This window comes from Salvelinus alpinus, chromosome 7 (genome assembly GCF_045679555.1).
Source record: "Salvelinus alpinus chromosome 7, SLU_Salpinus.1, whole genome shotgun sequence".
Classification (NCBI taxonomy): domain Eukaryota; kingdom Metazoa; phylum Chordata; class Actinopteri; order Salmoniformes; family Salmonidae; genus Salvelinus; species Salvelinus alpinus.
This window is the reverse complement of record NC_092092.1, coordinates 20,616,488-20,634,010: the sequence shown is the minus strand read 5'-3', so window position 1 is coordinate 20,634,010 and position 17,523 is coordinate 20,616,488. Positions and strand designations below refer to the sequence as shown.

At 43.9% G+C, this 17,523-nt stretch overlaps 2 protein-coding genes across 3 annotated transcripts in view; one reads left to right on the top strand and one right to left on the bottom strand.

Annotated features, from left to right (window-relative positions):
- LOC139580553 (zinc finger CCCH domain-containing protein 6) overlaps window positions 1–4,619 on the top strand; it is a 17,846-nt gene extending 13,227 nt beyond the window's left edge. For both annotated transcript variants that reach the window (XM_071409368.1, XM_071409367.1), the window contains exons 13-15: window positions 937–1,223; window positions 1,352–1,505; window positions 1,723–4,619. In XM_071409368.1, coding sequence (XP_071265469.1) covers window positions 937–1,223; window positions 1,352–1,505; window positions 1,723–2,975 — 1,694 coding nt within the window. In that variant the 3' untranslated portion in view covers window positions 2,976–4,619. The remainder of the gene's footprint in view (window positions 1–936; window positions 1,224–1,351; window positions 1,506–1,722) is intronic.
- LOC139580552 (uncharacterized) lies at window positions 4,132–17,523 on the bottom strand. Its single transcript, XM_071409366.1, has 8 exons — window positions 17,344–17,523; window positions 15,176–15,361; window positions 11,948–14,923; window positions 11,610–11,816; window positions 7,798–8,025; window positions 6,002–6,174; window positions 5,540–5,657; window positions 4,132–5,349 (listed from the first exon to the last, which is right to left on the bottom strand). The coding sequence occupies exons 1-8, from the start codon at window positions 17,497–17,499 to the stop codon at window positions 5,146–5,148; spliced, it is 4,248 nt and encodes a 1,415-aa protein (XP_071265467.1). The 5' UTR covers window positions 17,500–17,523; the 3' UTR covers window positions 4,132–5,145.

Below are 17,523 nucleotides of genomic sequence, written 5' to 3'. Positions count from 1 at the left end.
ACTAGGGTACACATTTCACAGATATTGCACAGTATGCTTGGTTGCACTTGCTTGGTAATACTTAAATCATGCTTATACTGTATAATCGTCATGAACATAACTTACATGCTCTACACCAGGGTTCCCCAACTGTCATGAACATAACTTACTGGCGGCTGCCAGTTGTTTTATTTGGCTCGCCAATATTTGTTTTATTTATTTTTTCATACATGGACATAAGACAATAAACAAGTATTTATTTTTATTTTTACCCCCTTTTTCGTGGTATCCAATTGTTAGTAGTTACTGTCTTGTCTCATCGCTACAACTCCCGTACGGGCTCGGGAGATACGAAGGTCGGGAGCCATGGGTCCTCCGAAACACAACCCAACCAAGCCGCACTGCTTAACACAGCGCGCATCCAACCCGGAAGCCAGCCGCACCAATGTGTCGGAGGAAACCCCGTACACCTAGCGACCTGGTGTACTGTGCACTGTGCCCGGCCCGCCACAGGAGTCGCTAGTGCGCGATGAGACAAGGATATCCCTACCGGCCAAACCCTCCCTAACCCGGACGACGCTAGGCCAATTGTGCGTCGCCCCATGGACCTCCCGGTCGCGGCCGGCTGCGACAGAGCCTGGGCTCGAACCCAGAGTCTCTGGTGGCACAGCCTTAGACCACTGCGCCACCCGGGAGGCTTATAAACAAGTTATTTTAATTTAAGAAATCTGTTCCCAAGTATTCCCACACATAATAGAGAGATACAAGATCGTATATAAATGTAATCCAGGTTTGAAATTGTTATGTTTTAGTCAAATATATTTGCTCGGGCTTCTTGCGGTTAATTTGCAGTCTACAAATTATTTGTAATTATGTTCCGGCCTCCCAACCATCCACTCAAGAAAAAATTGTCCCCCGGCTGAATCTTGTTGATGATCCCCGCTCTACACATTTCAGATGACTCTACTAACTGGTACTCCAGTGATGACGAGGATGGGAACTGTGTCACGGCCATTCTTAAGTCTCTGAAGAAACAGAATGAGAAGCTCCAGCAGGGGCCACAGTCCATCAAACACCCCTCTGTTCCCCAGTTGGCCCCTGGAGACCCCAGGCTCCAGAAGGAGCGGGCCCCACCCAGCGACCCCCGTATGAAGGCAGCAGACCCCCGCCAGAGACCACCAGACAACATGAGGAAAGAGCCCGACTCCAGCGGGGGCCCCAGACAGGCCAGGGACCCCAGGAAGGTATAGATATCTAACCTACTGTTTAATGCTGGTGCATGTCTGTTGTTGTTACTTTGTATTGAGCTTTTATGCTGAAAAAACAATCTCCTTTTTGATGACATTAAAGTGTTTGAATCTAATCTAATAAGGTGAGGCCCCTGGAGCCACCCAACTCCTTCAAACCAGAGCTCCACCACCATCGCCAGCACCACCACAATAAGGCTCCAGCCAGAGAGGAGGATGAGGATGGAGAGAGGGAGCTAAGAGAGCGGGCTGCTCTCATCCCGTTGGATTCCTGCCCAGGTATAACCCTAATATTTTAAACGCCTATTTCTTTTGAATGCTGCTGCTGCTGCTGTTGTTGTTTTCTAGCCTAGTATTTCATATTTTTTATATTTGTATTCATCATACAATTCAGAGTCCTACTGACATCTGCCATGTGACTGAAATTAAATAGAATAGAATATAAAACTTTGTTGTCCATAACAATATTTCAAATGTTGATGAAATTAACTTTTAGGGGTGATGCTCCGCGACCCACGCTGCCAGCTGCAGCAGTTCAGCCACATCCGTGTAGACGTTGTGTTACAGCGCCCGGCCTACGCCTCAACCGTGGTCTGGTCGGCTGAGGATCTCATCCCCTCACTCGTGCCCAAACAGGAGCACTCCATCAATCTACCTCTACCGCCCCTCATCGCTGACGCACAGATGAACCGAACCAACAATAGGACCAGGACTTTATCCCCTGACCACTCCACCATAACCACCTCCACCACCCCTCCACACATGGACCCTCGCCTGGTCGCTGCCCGTCTGAAGGAGGGTGTGCTGGGTGTGGGGGTTGGACTAGGCAGGCTCCCCTCCAGGACACTGGAGCCCAGGGGGTCAACAGAGAGGTTGTTGGATCCCAGGCAACACAAGGCCCTGGGTGTGGACCCTCGGATAGGTCGGTCAGGTAGTGTGGACACTAAGCTCCCTATCCTGAGGGAGACGGAGAGAGGAGGTGGTGCTGGAGGAGACCCCAGGTTGCAGAGGAGCAGTGCTAGTGGAACCTCTTCCTCCAAAACCACTACGTTAACATTTTCAGCCCCGGCGCCAGCTCCATCTAAATCTGAGGCTGAGAAGCCAGAGAAGCTGTGTCCGTACGCCCCAGGGCGTCTGTCCTCCTCCGGTGGTGGGTTAGAGAGCCCCACCACCTCCACCCTGCTAGGGGGCATCAGCCTTTATGACCCCAGAAACCAGGCACCGCAACTGGGCCAGCGGGACGAGACAGAGCCCCAGAGGAAGACTGGGATCCTCAAACTACCAGCCAAGAGAGAAAACACTAACACTAAAACTCCACCATCATCCTCGCTCTCGCCAACCCAGCGATCTGGAGGGTCTGTATCCACACAGGATGTCAAGGGCGGTACCGAGACCGCCATGGATGGGTCTGGGTCCAAAAGTCGTCCACCTCCTACCCTCTCCTCTGCTCCTACAGTGACAACGTCAGGGTCGGAGCCTCCCAGCTCCCCAGTCAAATCCTCCGCCCCCGCGGTCCACCACCTACCCATCCAGGCCCTGGCAGGCCTGATCAGGCCCCCCTACACAGACCCCAGACAGGTCAAACAGGTAGAGAAGGAGACCAAGCAGCAGGAGGAGAAGGAGCTGGAGAAGGGAGAAGAGGAGGAGAAGATGGAGGAAGCAAAGGAGAAGGAGGAGACAGAAGACGATAGGCCGCTGAAAGACGTATTCAAGACCTTCGACCCCACTGCCTCCCCTTTCAGTCAATAAATACTCATCAGTCAGTAAATACTCCTATTTTGAAATATATAAAAACACTCCTGTGTTGCAATGTTTCTAAATATATTGACAACCTAGTAAAATATACTGTATGTTCTGTACATTTATTAGAATCTTGTATGTATCATTATTATTGAGCTTTACATATTTATTTCACCTGTATATAAAACTGTCTGTTCTACAGGATCTGTTGAGAATAGACTCACTTGTCACTAAATGTATTGTACATTGATAGAGATAGTCCCTGTCTGTCGCTTCAAGACACAGACATTTGATCATGTTATTATACAGTATAAGGCTACCAGTCATGGCAGCATAGACAGTAGGGTAGATGCTGGCTGTGCAAAGACTTGGTTTATGTACAGTATAACTATCTTAAGTCTATAGGGATGTTATTGGTCTTTGAAAGGGAGTTAAGATATGGACAGTATTAAGGGTTTAACTTTCATATCAAAATATGTAATATTAAGGAACTGTATTAAAATGTTTTTTTTATGAAACAGTACAGTATTTTCGGCTAGGTCTACACCCTTTGAAAAAAATGAACATTTAAAAAACAAACAATACAGTCCTATATACCAGAACACTAAGTAAACCTAGAATCTCAGTTATTTTTCCTTTTGATCTTATATTTTAATATTATTTACAGACACTTTTACATTTGTGTTCCATGCTCACTATGGTGGTTAAGAAATAAGAATATTGAAAGTGGGTGTAACATGGGTTTCATTTGGTCCATTTTGTGTGATTATGTATGGTGCTACATTTGAGATTGACTGAATTGAACTTATTTTTATTATATGCTATTAGGTCACATTTTAAATGGCTTGTTTTGTATCATAAACGCAGTGTTTTTTATGAATGGTGTAATCTGGGTTATGTCATGTTTGTTTTGTTTTATAATGTCAATATGGTTGATCAAATATTGTCTAAACGGTCAAACTCAAAGATGCTCATCATGTTGAAATGCCTTTTTAAGCAGTGTCTTAAAAATAATAATCCATATATGACATCTTTATGTTGTGAGATGTATTTATGTATAGCCAAAGGACATGTACATTACTTATATTCCTCTTTTTTCCCTTCTTTTTTTCTCAATACATAACATCCATATGCAAACAACAATATACAGTCACAAACATCCACAACATCAGCCCTGCCTAGAACCACTCTCTCACACCCCCATCTCCAGCAACACTCTCCGCCAGACCACATGGCCTCAAACTGTATCATTTTGTTTCTCCTTCACCCACCACTTTCAACATTTAGATAATAAAGGATTTTACTTTTCCATTGTGTTAACGATGGAGGATTGGTTGATTTCCAGTTTGTAAGTATACGTTTTTTTCAAGATAATTGACGAGAAAAATATCGTCCAACCCATCGGGTATCTCACTGCACCCTCATATGCCATGTCTTGAAATATGCAGACAGATAGATTAAAAGTACATTTACATTGTAATACTTCTGACAGACAACTTTCTAACTCTGACAATAACTTTGGGACTTTATAGCATTCCCAGAAGGCATGAATTATTGAGTCATTGTTCGTTTTACACTTAAGACATGACTCTGCCATTGTGCTGTAGAATTTGTGAATTTTGTCTCGTGTAATAAATTTAAAACATTAGTTTATACTGGATTAAGCGTACATTTTTGTTAACTGTAATTTCATTAGTTATGTTCCAACATTCCCTCAATCTTGTACCAATATCAGTTATTTTTTAGTCTTGGTTACAATAGATTATATTTTTTTGTCCGAGATTGTCAGTCGGATAGGCTCTCTGCAGGTTTTGTATATCTTACCTATCATATGAACATCCTTTTCTGACACAAATAGGATTCCCTCAAGATTGCTCTGATGTCCAAAATATTTCAAATTCACATTCCTTGATATTAAGCTTTTTGGTATTTTCAAAATAGCCTTTACAGCCAAACATTTCTGTGAAGTGTAATGCATTGCACATCATGTGCTTGCTAACATATCTAGTATTTTACGAAATGTGGTCACAAAACCTTTGTCATAGGAACAAAGTGCTGGACACTGGAAGTCTTATTTCATTACATTTCCCCAAAGTTGTGTGTCCCGTGGACATGATCCATATGTTTACATGGTAGCAACAAGTAGTTCCTGGTGTCCAGTCCATGGGGTTTGACACGTTCACTTGAATCCCTGCTTCTGTATGTGCATAGGAGGGGCCAGGCTGGGGGATTCTCTGTGCTGGGAGGTTCTCCTCAGGCCAAGATCATCCGTGTCTGAGTTACAGTTCTGCTGGGCTCGGTGCATTTGTAGGTTCCTCTTCCACTGGAAACAGAGCGCTGCTGCCTCCACCCCATCTGAGTTGGGCTCCGGCTGTCTCAAACCCTGTTTGGCAGATTGCTATCTGTTATGGTAAATGTGTAAAATCGGGAAATCTATACATTTACCAGGAAATATATACATTCCCTATCAATTGTAAATGTACAGGTTTACCAGGGAATCCATACATTTATGGGGCAGGGAATGTATACATCTCCCACAGTGAATCTGTACATCTCCCGGTAGTGGTTATTACCTTGATGCAGGCTGTCTCTGCTGCTCTGACCCCATGCAGAACTATCTGAAGCAGGTTCTGGGCATTCTTCACAAGGATCTCATCTGAAGACTTGCTTCCTGGGGTCAATGCATTAACACTGTGGAAATAGATGATTCTGATCTAATTTAGGATATTAGATTCTGTGGATGTTTGTATAATATAAATACATTATTGTTATCAGTGAACAGGATGAAAAATACAGAACTGGAAACGAGGTGAAGATCATTGATGTAAATTAGAATAGGAAGGGACCAAGTATGGACCCTTGAGGGACTCCCACAAGTTATATTCAGGTATTTGGACTGCTATTCCATAAGGCAAAATGTTTCTTGTTGGGAAGGTAACGTCTACATAAGTTGTCTATATTGTAATACATCTGCTGGTGTAAAAGGTGTTTCATAAATACATTGAATTGATTGGTTTGAATGATTGATCGCTCACCTGGAGATGATAGTGAGTTGGTTGGTGATGGTGAGAATCTGTTCCACTCTGAGAGACAGTTCAGCAGTACACTGTTTGTCCAGACAGTGGTTTGATATAACCTTCACAAAGTGGGTGATGTATTGGCAATTCGAGACCACGCCTTTTGCTGTGCTGACAAACATCTCTTTGCTCTGTAATATAGATCAACACTACATGTCCAGAAGTATGTGGACACTTGCTCGTCAAACACCTCATTCCAAAATCATGTGCATTAATATGGAGTTGGTCCCCCCTTTGCTGCTATAACAGCCTCCACTCTTCAGGGAAACATTTCCACTAGATGTTGGAACATTGCTGCGGGGACTTGCTTCCATTGAGCCACAAGAGCATTAGTGAGGTTGGGCGATTAGGCATGGCTCACAGTCGACGTTACAATTCATCCCAAAGGTGTTCGATGGGGTTGAGGTCAGTCAAGTTCTTCCACACCGATCTTGACAAAACATTTCTGTATGGACCTCTTTGTGCACAGGGGCATTGTCATGATGAAACAGGAAAGGGCCTTCCCCAAACTGTTGCCACAAAGTTGGAAGCCAGAATAATCTAGAATGGCATTGTATGCTGCAGCGTTAAGATTTCCCTTCACTGGAACTAAGGGGCCTAGCCCGAACCATGAAAAACAGCCCCAGATCATTATTCCTCCTCCACAGTTGGCACTATGCATTTGGCCAGGTGGCGTTCTCCTGGCATCCGCCAAACCCAGATTCGTCCGTCTGACTGATGGTGAAGCGTGATTCATCACTCCAGAGAACGCGTTTCCACTGCTCCAGAGTCCAATGGCGACGAGCTTTACACCACTCCAGCCAATGTTTGGCTTTGCGCATGGTGATCTTAGTCCTGTGTGCGGCTGCTCTGACATGGAAACCCATTTCATGAAGCTGCCGACGAACAGTTCTTGTGCTGACGTTGCTTCCAGAGGCAGTTTGGAACTCGATAGTGAGTGTTGCAACCGAGGACAGACAATTTTTGCGCGCTACGCGCTTCAGCACTCGGCAGTCCCGTTATGTGAGCTTATGTGGCCTACCACTTCGCAGCTGAGCCGTTGTTGCTCCTAGATGTTTCCCCTTCAGAATAACATCACTTACAATTGACCGGGGCAGTTCTAGCAGGGCAGAAATGTGAAAACTGACTTGTTGGAAAGGTGGCACCCTATGACGGTGCGGCTGAAATAGTTGAATCCATTCATTTGAAGGGGTGTCCATATACTTTTAAGAAAATGCTTAATCCGGACAAATAAATAGCAAATATTCAGGCATTCAGAATTCGTCCTGACTGCACTAAATACAATAAACAGATTGATTATTGGTGTAAGGTAGCCTAGCGGTTAGAGCATAGTTACAAATAATTTGTAGACTGCAAATTGACTGCAAGAAGCCCAAACAGATATAATATTTCACTATAACATTGATTACATTTATATACGATCACGTGTCTCTCTATTATGTTTGGGAATACTTGGGAACAGATTTGTTAAATTAAAATCACTTGGAGCTGATTTCCTGTGTTTTTACAGTCTTTTATGTCCAACCATGAAAATAAATAAATTAAACCACCTTGCCCGTGGGCCAGTAACCAAAAGATTAAATATCTGAGCCGACAAGGTGATAAATCTGTCGACGTGCCATTGAGCAAGGCACTTAACCCTAATTTGCTCCAGGGGCGCCTTACTACTATGGCTGACCCTGTAAAACCACACATTTCACTGCACCTATCGAGTTTGTGAAAAATATATATATTGATTGATTGATTGCCATTACCAGTATGGGCCCTTTCCTCCTCAGGTACTGGGCCATGTGGTAGATCTGGTCTGCAATCTCCCTGGTTACCTGGACGATACGGTTGCCCCGAGCATCCCACCTGTCTGTCTCTTGTTTGAGGAACAAGGCGGTGTAGGTAAGAGATGGGGTGATTGTGGTGTAGGTGAGGGAAGGGGTGTAGTAAGTCAGGGATAGGGTGTCTCTGAAGAATGCAGACCTTGGGGCATCCTGCAAAGAAAGATGTGAACGTATACAGTGCATTTGGAAAGTATTCAGAACCCTTTACTTTTTCCACATTTTGTTACCTTACATCCTTATTCTAAAATTAATTAAATAGTTTTTTCCCCCTCATCAATCTACACACAATACCTCATAATAACATAGCAAAAAAAATTTAACTGAAATATTACATTTACATAAGTACTCAAACCATTTGCTCAGTACTTTGTTGAATAACTTTTGGCAGCGATTACAGCCTTGAGTCTTGTGTATGATGCGATAAGCTTGGCACACCTTTATTTGGGGAGTTTATCCCATTCTTCTCTGCAGATCTTCTCAAGCTCTGTCAGGTTGGATGGGGAGCGTCGCTGCACAGCTATTTTCAGGTCTCTCCAGAAATGTTAGATCGGGTTGAAGTCCGGGCTCTGGCTGGGCCACTCAAGGACATTGAGACTTGCCCGGAAGCCACGCCTGCATTGTCTTGGCTGTGTGCTTAGGGTTGTTGTCCTGTTGGAAGGTGAACCTTCACCCCAGTCGGGGTTCCTGAGTGCTCTGGAGCAGGTTTTCATCAAGGATCTCTCTGTACTTTGCTCCGTTCATCTTTCCCTCGATCCTGACTAGTCTCCCAGTCCCTGCTGCTGACAAACACCCCCACAGCATGATGTTGCCACCACCATGCTTCACAGTAGGGATGGTGCCAGGTTTCCTCCAGACGTGACGCTTGGCATTCAGGCCAAATAGTTCAATCTTGGTTTCATCAGAACAGAGAATCTTGTTTCTCATGGTCGGAGAGTCCTTTAGGTGTCTTTTGGCAAAGTCCAAGCAGGCTGTCATGTGCCTTTTACTAAGGAGTAGCTTCCGTTTGGCTACTCTACCATAAAGGCATGATTGGTCGAGTGCTGCAGAGATGGTTGTCCTTCTGGAAGGTTCTCCCATCTCCACAGAGGAACTATGGAGCTCTGTCAGAGAGACTATCGGGTTCATGGTCACCTCCCTGACTAAGGCCCTTCTCCCCTGATTAATCAGTTTGGCTGGGCGGCCAGCTCTAGGAAGAGTCTTAATGGTTCCAAACTTCTTCCATTTAAGAATGATGGAGGCCACTGTGTTCTTGGGGACCTTCAATGCTGCAGAATTTTTTTGGTACTCTTCCCCAGATCTGTGCCTCGACACAATCCTGTCTCGGAGCTCTGCGACAATTCATTCAACCTCATGGCTTGGTTTTTGCTCTGACATGCACTGTCAACTGTGGGACCTAAAATAGTGTGTGTCTTTCAAAATCATGTCCAATCAATTGAATTTACCACATGTGGATTCCAATCAAGTTGTAGAAACATCTCAGGAATAATCAATGGATGCAGGATGCACCTGAGCACAATTTTGAGTCTCATAGCAAAGGGTCTGAATACTTATGAAAATAAGGTATCTGTTTTTTATTTTCAATAAATGTGCACTGTATATATAATCTAATGTACAGTTGAAGTCGGAAGTTTACATAAACCTTAGCCAAATACATTTAAACTCAGTTTTTCACAATTCTTGACATTTAATCCCAGTAAAAATTCCCTGTCGTAGGTCAGTTAGGATCACCACTTTATTTTAAGAATGTGAAATGTTAGAATAATAGAAGAGAGAATGATTTATTTCAGCTTTCATTTCTTTCATCACATTCCCAGTGGGTCAGATGTTTACATACACTCAATTAGTATTTGGTAGCATTGCCTTTAAATTGTTTAACTTGGGTCAAATGTTTCAGGTAGCCTTCCACAAGCTTCTCACAATAATTTTGGTGAATTTTGGCCCATTCCTCCTGACAGAGCTGGTGTAACTGAGTCAGGTTTGTAGGCCTCCTTGCTCGCTTTTTCAGTTCTGCCCACAAATTTTCTATATGATTGAGATCAGGGCTTTGTGATGGCCACTCCAATACCTTGACTTTGTTGTCCTTAAGCCATTTTGCCACAACTTTGGAAGTATGCTTGGGGTCATTGTCCATTTGGAAGACCCATTTGTGACCAAGCTTGAACTTCCTGACTGATGTCTTGAGATGTTGCCTCAATATATCAACATAATTTTCCAGCCTCATGATGCCATCCATTTTGTGAAGGGCATCAGTCCCTCCTGCAGCAAAGCACCCCCACAACATGATGCTGCCACACCCGTACTTCACGGTTGGGATGGTGTCTTCGGCTTGCAAGCCTCCCCCTTTTTCCTCCAAACATAATGATGGTCATTATGGCCAAACAGTTCTATTTTTGTTTCATCAGACTAGAGGACATTTTTCCGAAAAGTATGATCTTTGTGCAGTTGCAAACCGTAGCCTGGCTTTTTTATGGTGGTTTTGGAGCAGTGACTTCTTCCTTGCTGAGGTGCCTTTCAGGTTATGTCGATATAGAACTCGTTTCACTGTGGATATAGATACTTTTGTACCCGTTTCCTCCAGCATCTTCACAGGGTCCTTTGCTGTTGTTCTGGGATTGATTTGCACTTTTCGCACCAAAGTACGTTCATCTCTAGGAGACAGAACACGTCTCCTTCCTGAGCGTTATGACGGCTGTGTTGTCCCATGGTGTTTATACTTGCGTACTATTGTTTGTACAGATGAACGTGGTACCTTCAGGTGTTTGGAAATAGCTCCCAAGGATGAACCAGACTTGTGGAGGTCTACAATTTCTTTTCAGAGGTATTGGCTGATTTCTTTTGATTTTCCCATGATGTCAAGCAAGGAAGCACTGAGTTTGAAGGTAGGCCTTGAAATAAATCCACAAGTACACCTCAAATTATGTCAATTAGCCTATCAGAAGCTTCTAAAGCCATGACATAATTTTCTGGAATTTTCCAAGCTGTTTAAAGGCACAGTCAAATTAGTGTATGTAAACCTCTGACCCACTGGAATTGTGATACAGTGCATTATAAGTGAAATAATCTGTCTGTAAACAATTGCTCTAAAAATTACTTGTGTCATTGTCACGTTCTGACCATAGTTCTTTTGTGTTTTCTTTGTTTTAGTGTTGGTCAGGACGTGAGCTGAGTGGGCATTCTATGTTGTTTGTCTAGTTTTCCTGTTTCTGTGTTTGGCCTAATATGGTTCCCAATCAGAGGCAGGTGTTAGTCGTTTGTCTCTGATTGGGAGCCATATTTAGGTAGCCTGTTTTGTGTTGGGTTTTGTGGGTGGTTGTCTTCTGTCTTTGTGTCTATGCACCAGATAGGACTGTTTTGGTTTTTCACATTTATTGTTTTGTATTTTTGTAGTGTTCATGTTTATTGTCGTTATTAAACATGTTGAACACTAACCGCGCTGCGCTTTGGTCCTCTCCTTCGTCCACAGAAGAAAGCCGTTACAGTCATGCACAAAGTAGATGTCCTAACCGACTTGCCAAAACTATAGTTTGTTAACAAGAAATTTGTGGAGTGGTTGAAAAACAAGTTTTAATGACTCCAACCTAAGTGTATGTAAACTTCCGACTTCAAATGTATATACTCTATATAATGTGAATATAATTCTCACAGAAAAATCACAAATACCGTACAATACAAAAGTAGATGATCTTGTATCTATGTAGTTAAAATATTTAAAGTATCAGCTATTCAATACTCACATATTGTTTTGTTGCCATCCCAGGTTCATATTTGGGCGTTGCACCACAGATACTGGAATTCTGTTCTGTGGTATTTAAATTCTCTGGATTGGTTGTCTGCCAGGGTGCAATGTCTGGTTGGTAATCAAGCTTCTTCAGAGTAGGAGAAAGATTGCTCTCAGTCATCCCTTCTTTGGAATCTCCTGGTGTTCCACCCTGCAGACCAACCTTCATAATAATAACACATGCATTTTATAACATGATTTTATTTGTATAATAATCTCAAAGTGTTACAGTGTGTGCTTTTAAACAAAGAAAACAAGGGGAATATAAACAACAAAGAGCTAAGTTAACTCTACCTTGACGTGTTCCTTCGCCTCCTGGCTTAGCCCATCCACCTTATAGATTTCCTCGGCTAAAAAGCGAGCCTTGGCCGACCAGCACTGTATCTGGATCTCCAGACTGAGAGTGTCGTAGACACAGTGGGTCTCCACTACCAGCCTTGCTCGGCTCACTATATCAGAGATCTGGAAGGACAGATGATCGTTGATGGACCTCAGGTTAATCCGAGCACGAGGGTTGCGAATGTAGTTGAAACAGTCTTCAACGCTCTTGGTAGCAGCTTTGGCGTTCTCGAAAAGCAACTCTGCAGCAGTCTCAAATGTTTCTTGGGCCTCCTTGGATGTCTTGTTATCTTTGTGGTGCTTGGAAGCCTTATAAGCAATGTTTACGATGTTTTGAATTGCGGTGACATAGTCCTTATTTGCTTTGTTCAAGTGGCCGGATAGCACCCTCATTTTAATCAGAAGCTGTCTTTGTAGAACTTCTGACCTGGCAAACTGGAGGACGCCTGAGAGAGATACAATGCAGAGGTCCTCAGCTACCTGTAAGTATGCCTCAGTGAGAGTCTTTAATTCCTCCTGAAGTTGTGTCAACGTTTTCACTTTGTAGGCGCTTTTACAATTCACGCTAGTCAGTCTCGCTGCCTCTTGGATTCGCAGTGAGTTCTCGGACATGGCCGCCAACCTTTTCTGAGGGGTCAACTGTCTCATCAACGTTTCCCTTGTTCCTAAAATCTTATCCAAAGAATTCAGTAAAACTTGGACTGACAGTGCCCACAGAATACAAGGCCCCTCAAGTTCATCTGCCTGACCTGATGTTGATGAGCTAGCAAGTTCTGTCAGCTCTCTTGTGTTGTTATGGGCTTTGTTCAGCTTGCTGTACAAAACTGTAAAGCTCTCCTGACAGTCACTTGGTGGCGTTATATCAGACGACGTCAACAGCTGCACCACATCGGCACACCAACTCATGACTTTGCTGAGTTCCTGAGAAATGGCAGTGGCTGACATGTTTCGTGGACGACCTTGAAACATTGAATAAACGGCGTGGTACCAGGTTCCAGCAGCTGGTAAGAGGACTTTCCTGATGTTGTTGATCAGGTCAGAGAACAGTGTACTGTGTTTGTAGAGACTGTCCGTGCTCATAGCTAAGCTCATTGCAGTCTCCTGAGCTGTCTGGACTAACTGAGGCGTCAGGGCCACTAACTCTGATCTGAAGATATCCAATGTCTGACTATCGACAGCGTCAACAATAGTTGAAGCTTCTTTCGCAGCCTGAGCGTAACAATTTGAAAGCTTGAGAACTCCTGTACAGGCTTTGCTGAGGACTGTTACATCTTTTTCTTTAGTCACAGTCACAACCTTATACAAGAGGGGCAAAAGGTCGAAATCAAGAGGCTTTGGGATTGGATTCGCTTCACCTGAAACAGCTGGCCCCTTTGAATCATCATTGAAGTCTTTGTCTGCCATCATAGGCTCTCTAATTTCTTTTTCTAAGAACTCAACTTTACATTCAACTGGTGAATCCCTTTCTGAAACATCTAGAACAGGAAACTGAAGGCTAAGGTCTCTTATTTCCTGATCCATAGCTGATCCTTGAACCTGATTGGTTGCTTGGACTGAGGATGAGACTATGCTCTGGCGTGCATCCTCTCGCAGTGGACTGAGGAGGTGTGGATGTTGCTGTCCATCCAGCCCTTCTCTTAACACTCTAAAGTGCTGGATCACCACAAATGCGTGATCTGAAAAGACAGAGTATACATTCACATCAAGACTGGAACCAGAGCACATGTCTCTGACAGATCCGACCACTTTGGCCTGTGACGCTTCAACCTGTTTCAACAGAACTAGGAGTCCATTGCGGTAGATGGGGTTGTCACTCTTGTCTACGTGTCTTCTAACAGAGTGAACCACCTGTTTTGTGTGGGAGATAAGGTCATCAGCATGCTTTCTGAACAGTTTGTGGTTCTGGGCTTTATACGCCGCGTCGCATCCACACTGGTCGTTAGCCATCTCGTGAACTGCCAAGCTAGTGAATTCTCTAACATCGATGATGTCACAAAGAGCATCCTGCAGCTGACCGGTCTCCTCTTCCCATCTCTCACACTGATCGTGGAGTTTCTGCACGGCCTCAAAGCAGTTCTCTAAGTCTGAACCGTCTTTATCCAACTCCAGTGCGAGAGGTTTGATCTCAGCCTTCAGACGCGTGAGGCATGCCCTTGAGTTCTCCACATTTTCTAGACTCTTAGAATCCGTGGCGAAAGCCGAGATGAAACTTGCAACCTGTATCATCCTATCAGCCTGTGAGAGAAGATCCATGAGCAATACATGGATAGAAACTGGATCTACCGGCAACTCTTCAACTGAATCATTCTCCAAGACTTGTCCAACCATATTCATCAGATCTTCGAGTGGACTTGACCCTGTAACAAACGTGTCCAGAACTTGATATAGAACTGCAGTCATCATAGCACTATCAAGATTCTGGATTTGCTGCATCAGTGAAAAACAGATACTCTGTAAATGCTGGTTCAGGTTATCATCATCAGGATTCTCTGGAAGCTTTACAAGCCTGGACATTTCTGACCAGAGATGTAGGACATGTCGACAATGATCCACCACACAGTGCTGAAGCTCCCTTTGTGAGGAGTTGGCCACCACCATGCAGTGGAACACAAGATCTCTTAAGAGGCTGTCAACGTTACTGATCGAGGAAGAGGAGGAAGAACTGGCCAGAAGCCTTATCAAACCATCACGCCTGTCAATGTAGTACCCACACGGACCTAAGGCAACACCACCTCTACGGCAATAACTCTCGAGTGTAGTTACAATGTCTTTCACAGTGCTTTTCACCTTGTCCAGAATGTACGTTTTGGAGGCTTGGGCCTGCTCACTGGTTGGGTGTTTGATAGTGGTGACCATAGCCGTGTGAAGCATAGAGATGCATTTCCTCAAGGAGTCCAAAGAGTTGTGCAAGTGCTCCGTCTGCCTAGGATCCTGTAGGAAAACAGAAGATAAACAAAGACTTCAATTGCAACTACAGGTACATTGAGTGAGTGCTTAGCTGGTCCTCTTTTTTTCATTGTTACAGACTGTTGACTGCAAACAACCTTTCATTATTTTACACAAGAGGATGGAGTTGAGTAGCCTGATCTCACGATAGCTCACACTCTGTTTCAATTGACAATTGAAGTGAAACGATCAGTCTGCTTGACCAGGCTAAGAGTTGAGCACGTTCCCTCCCCTTACCTGCAGGGCTTCAGCCCGCTTCACTACCAGGTTGTTCAGGAGAACTAGGGCCTCAGTGAACGGATGGAAGGCCTTCAGTAGAGACAGGATGTCCAGGGAGGAAGCTAGAGAGGATAGGCAGTCCAACACCCAGTCTGCAGCCGCTACGGTCTTTCTCACTGTTGCATCATCTTCCACTGAAAGTATCTAGATGACATAGAAATATAAATAATCGATAATTACGATTTTTGGAGGGTTTACTTGAATAATATTACATTTTATAATGAATATGATAATGTTATACAACATGCTTTATAAAGGGTTTTCTTGAACACTCTCCACATATTTTTCAGATAGTAGTAATTTTTCCAATTACATATGTTGTTCTACGACTATGTGAACCAACCTGGAAACAGATACTGTATGTTGTTTAATAATATTCATATGTTTGTATATACGAAGAACAGTTAATGATTATAACACATTTTAATGGGTTCATTCATGCTCATCACAAGTCTTACAATGACAAGTCATAACAATTCTTATAACTTCACCATAACGCAGTATACAGTCGTGGCCAAAAGTTTTGAGAATGACACAAATATTAATTTTCACAAAGTTTGCTGCTTCAGTGTCTTTAGATATTTTTGTCAGATGTTACTATGGAATACTGAAGTATAATTACAAGCATTTCATAAGAATCAAAGGCTTTTATTGACAATTACATGAAGTTGATGCAAAGAGTCAATATTTGCAGTGTTGACCCTTCTTCTTCAAGACCTCTGCAATCCGCCCTGGCATGCTGTCAATTAACTTCTGGGCCACATCCTGACTGATGGCAGCCCATTCTTGTATAATCAATGCTTGGAGTTTGTCAGAATTTGTGGGTTTTTGTTTATCCACCCGCCTCTTGAGGATTGACCACAAATTCTCAATTGGATTAAGGTTTGGGAAGTTTCCTGGCCATGGACCCAAAATATTGGTGATTTGTTCCCCGAGCCACTTAGTTATCACTTTTGCCTTATGGCAAGGTGCTCCATCATGCTGGAAAAGGCATTGTTCGTCACCGAACTGTTCCTGGATGGTTGGGAGAAGTTGCTCTCGGAGGATGTGTTGGTACCATTCTTTATACATGGCTGTGTTCTTAGGCAAAATTGTGAGTGAGCCCACTCCCTTGGCTGAGAAGCAACCCCACACATGAATGGTCTCAGGATGCTTTACTGTTGGCATGACACAGGACTGATGGTAGCGCTCACCTTGTCTTCTCCGGACAAGCTTTTTCCAGATGCCCCAAACAATCGGAAAGGGGATTCATCAGAGAAAATGACTTTACCCCAGTCCTCAGCAGTCCAATCCCTGTACCTTTGCAGAATATCAGTCTGTCTCTGATGTTTTTCCTGGAGAGAAGTGGCTTCTTTGCTGCCCTTCTTGACACCAGGCCATCCTCCAAAAGTCTTCGCCTCACTGCGCGTGCAGATGCACTCACACCTGCCTGCTGCCATTCCTGAGCAAGCTCTGTACTGGTGGTGCCCCGATCCCGCAGCTGAATCAACTTTAGGAGATGGTCCTGGCGCTTGCTGGATTTTCTTGGGCGCCCTGATGTCTTCTTCACAACAATTGAACCGCTCTCCTTGAAGTTCTCGATGATCCGATAAATGGTTGATTTAGGTGCAATCTTACTGGCAGCAATATCCTTGCCTGTGAAGCCCTTTTGTGCAAAGCAATGATGACAGCACGTGTTTCCTTGCAGGTAACCATGGTTGACAGAGGAAGAACAATGATTCTAAGCACCACCCTCCTTTTGAAGCTTCCAGTCTGTTATTCGAACTCAATCAGCATGACAGAGTGATCTCCAGCCTTGTCCTCGTCAACACTCACACCTGTGTTAACGAGAGAATCACTGACATGATGTCAGCTGGTCCTTTTGTGGCAGTGCTGAAAAGCAGTGGAAATGTTTTTTTGCGATTCAGTTCATTTGCATGACAAAGAGGGACTTTGTAATTAATTGCAATTCATCTGATCACTCTTCATAACATTCTGGAGTATATGCAAACTGCCATCATACAAATTGAGGCAGCAGACTTTGTGAAAATGTATATTTGTGTCATTCTCAAAAACTTTGGCCATGATTGTACCTGCAGACCTGCAGACTAAGTAAAGTGTCACTACATAGGCTAATGTTACTGTACTTTGACCACTCCTAGCAGAACATTCTGTGTTGCAGTGATGAGCTCCTCTCTGTGCTCGGCTAGGCCAGGCTGGATATTGAGTTTCTGGGCTGCCAGGAGGACATGCTGTCCAGACACAGTCATCGGCTCCACTAGGGATGACATCTCTGTCCTCATTACCTCATCATCTGTGGCTTCTGA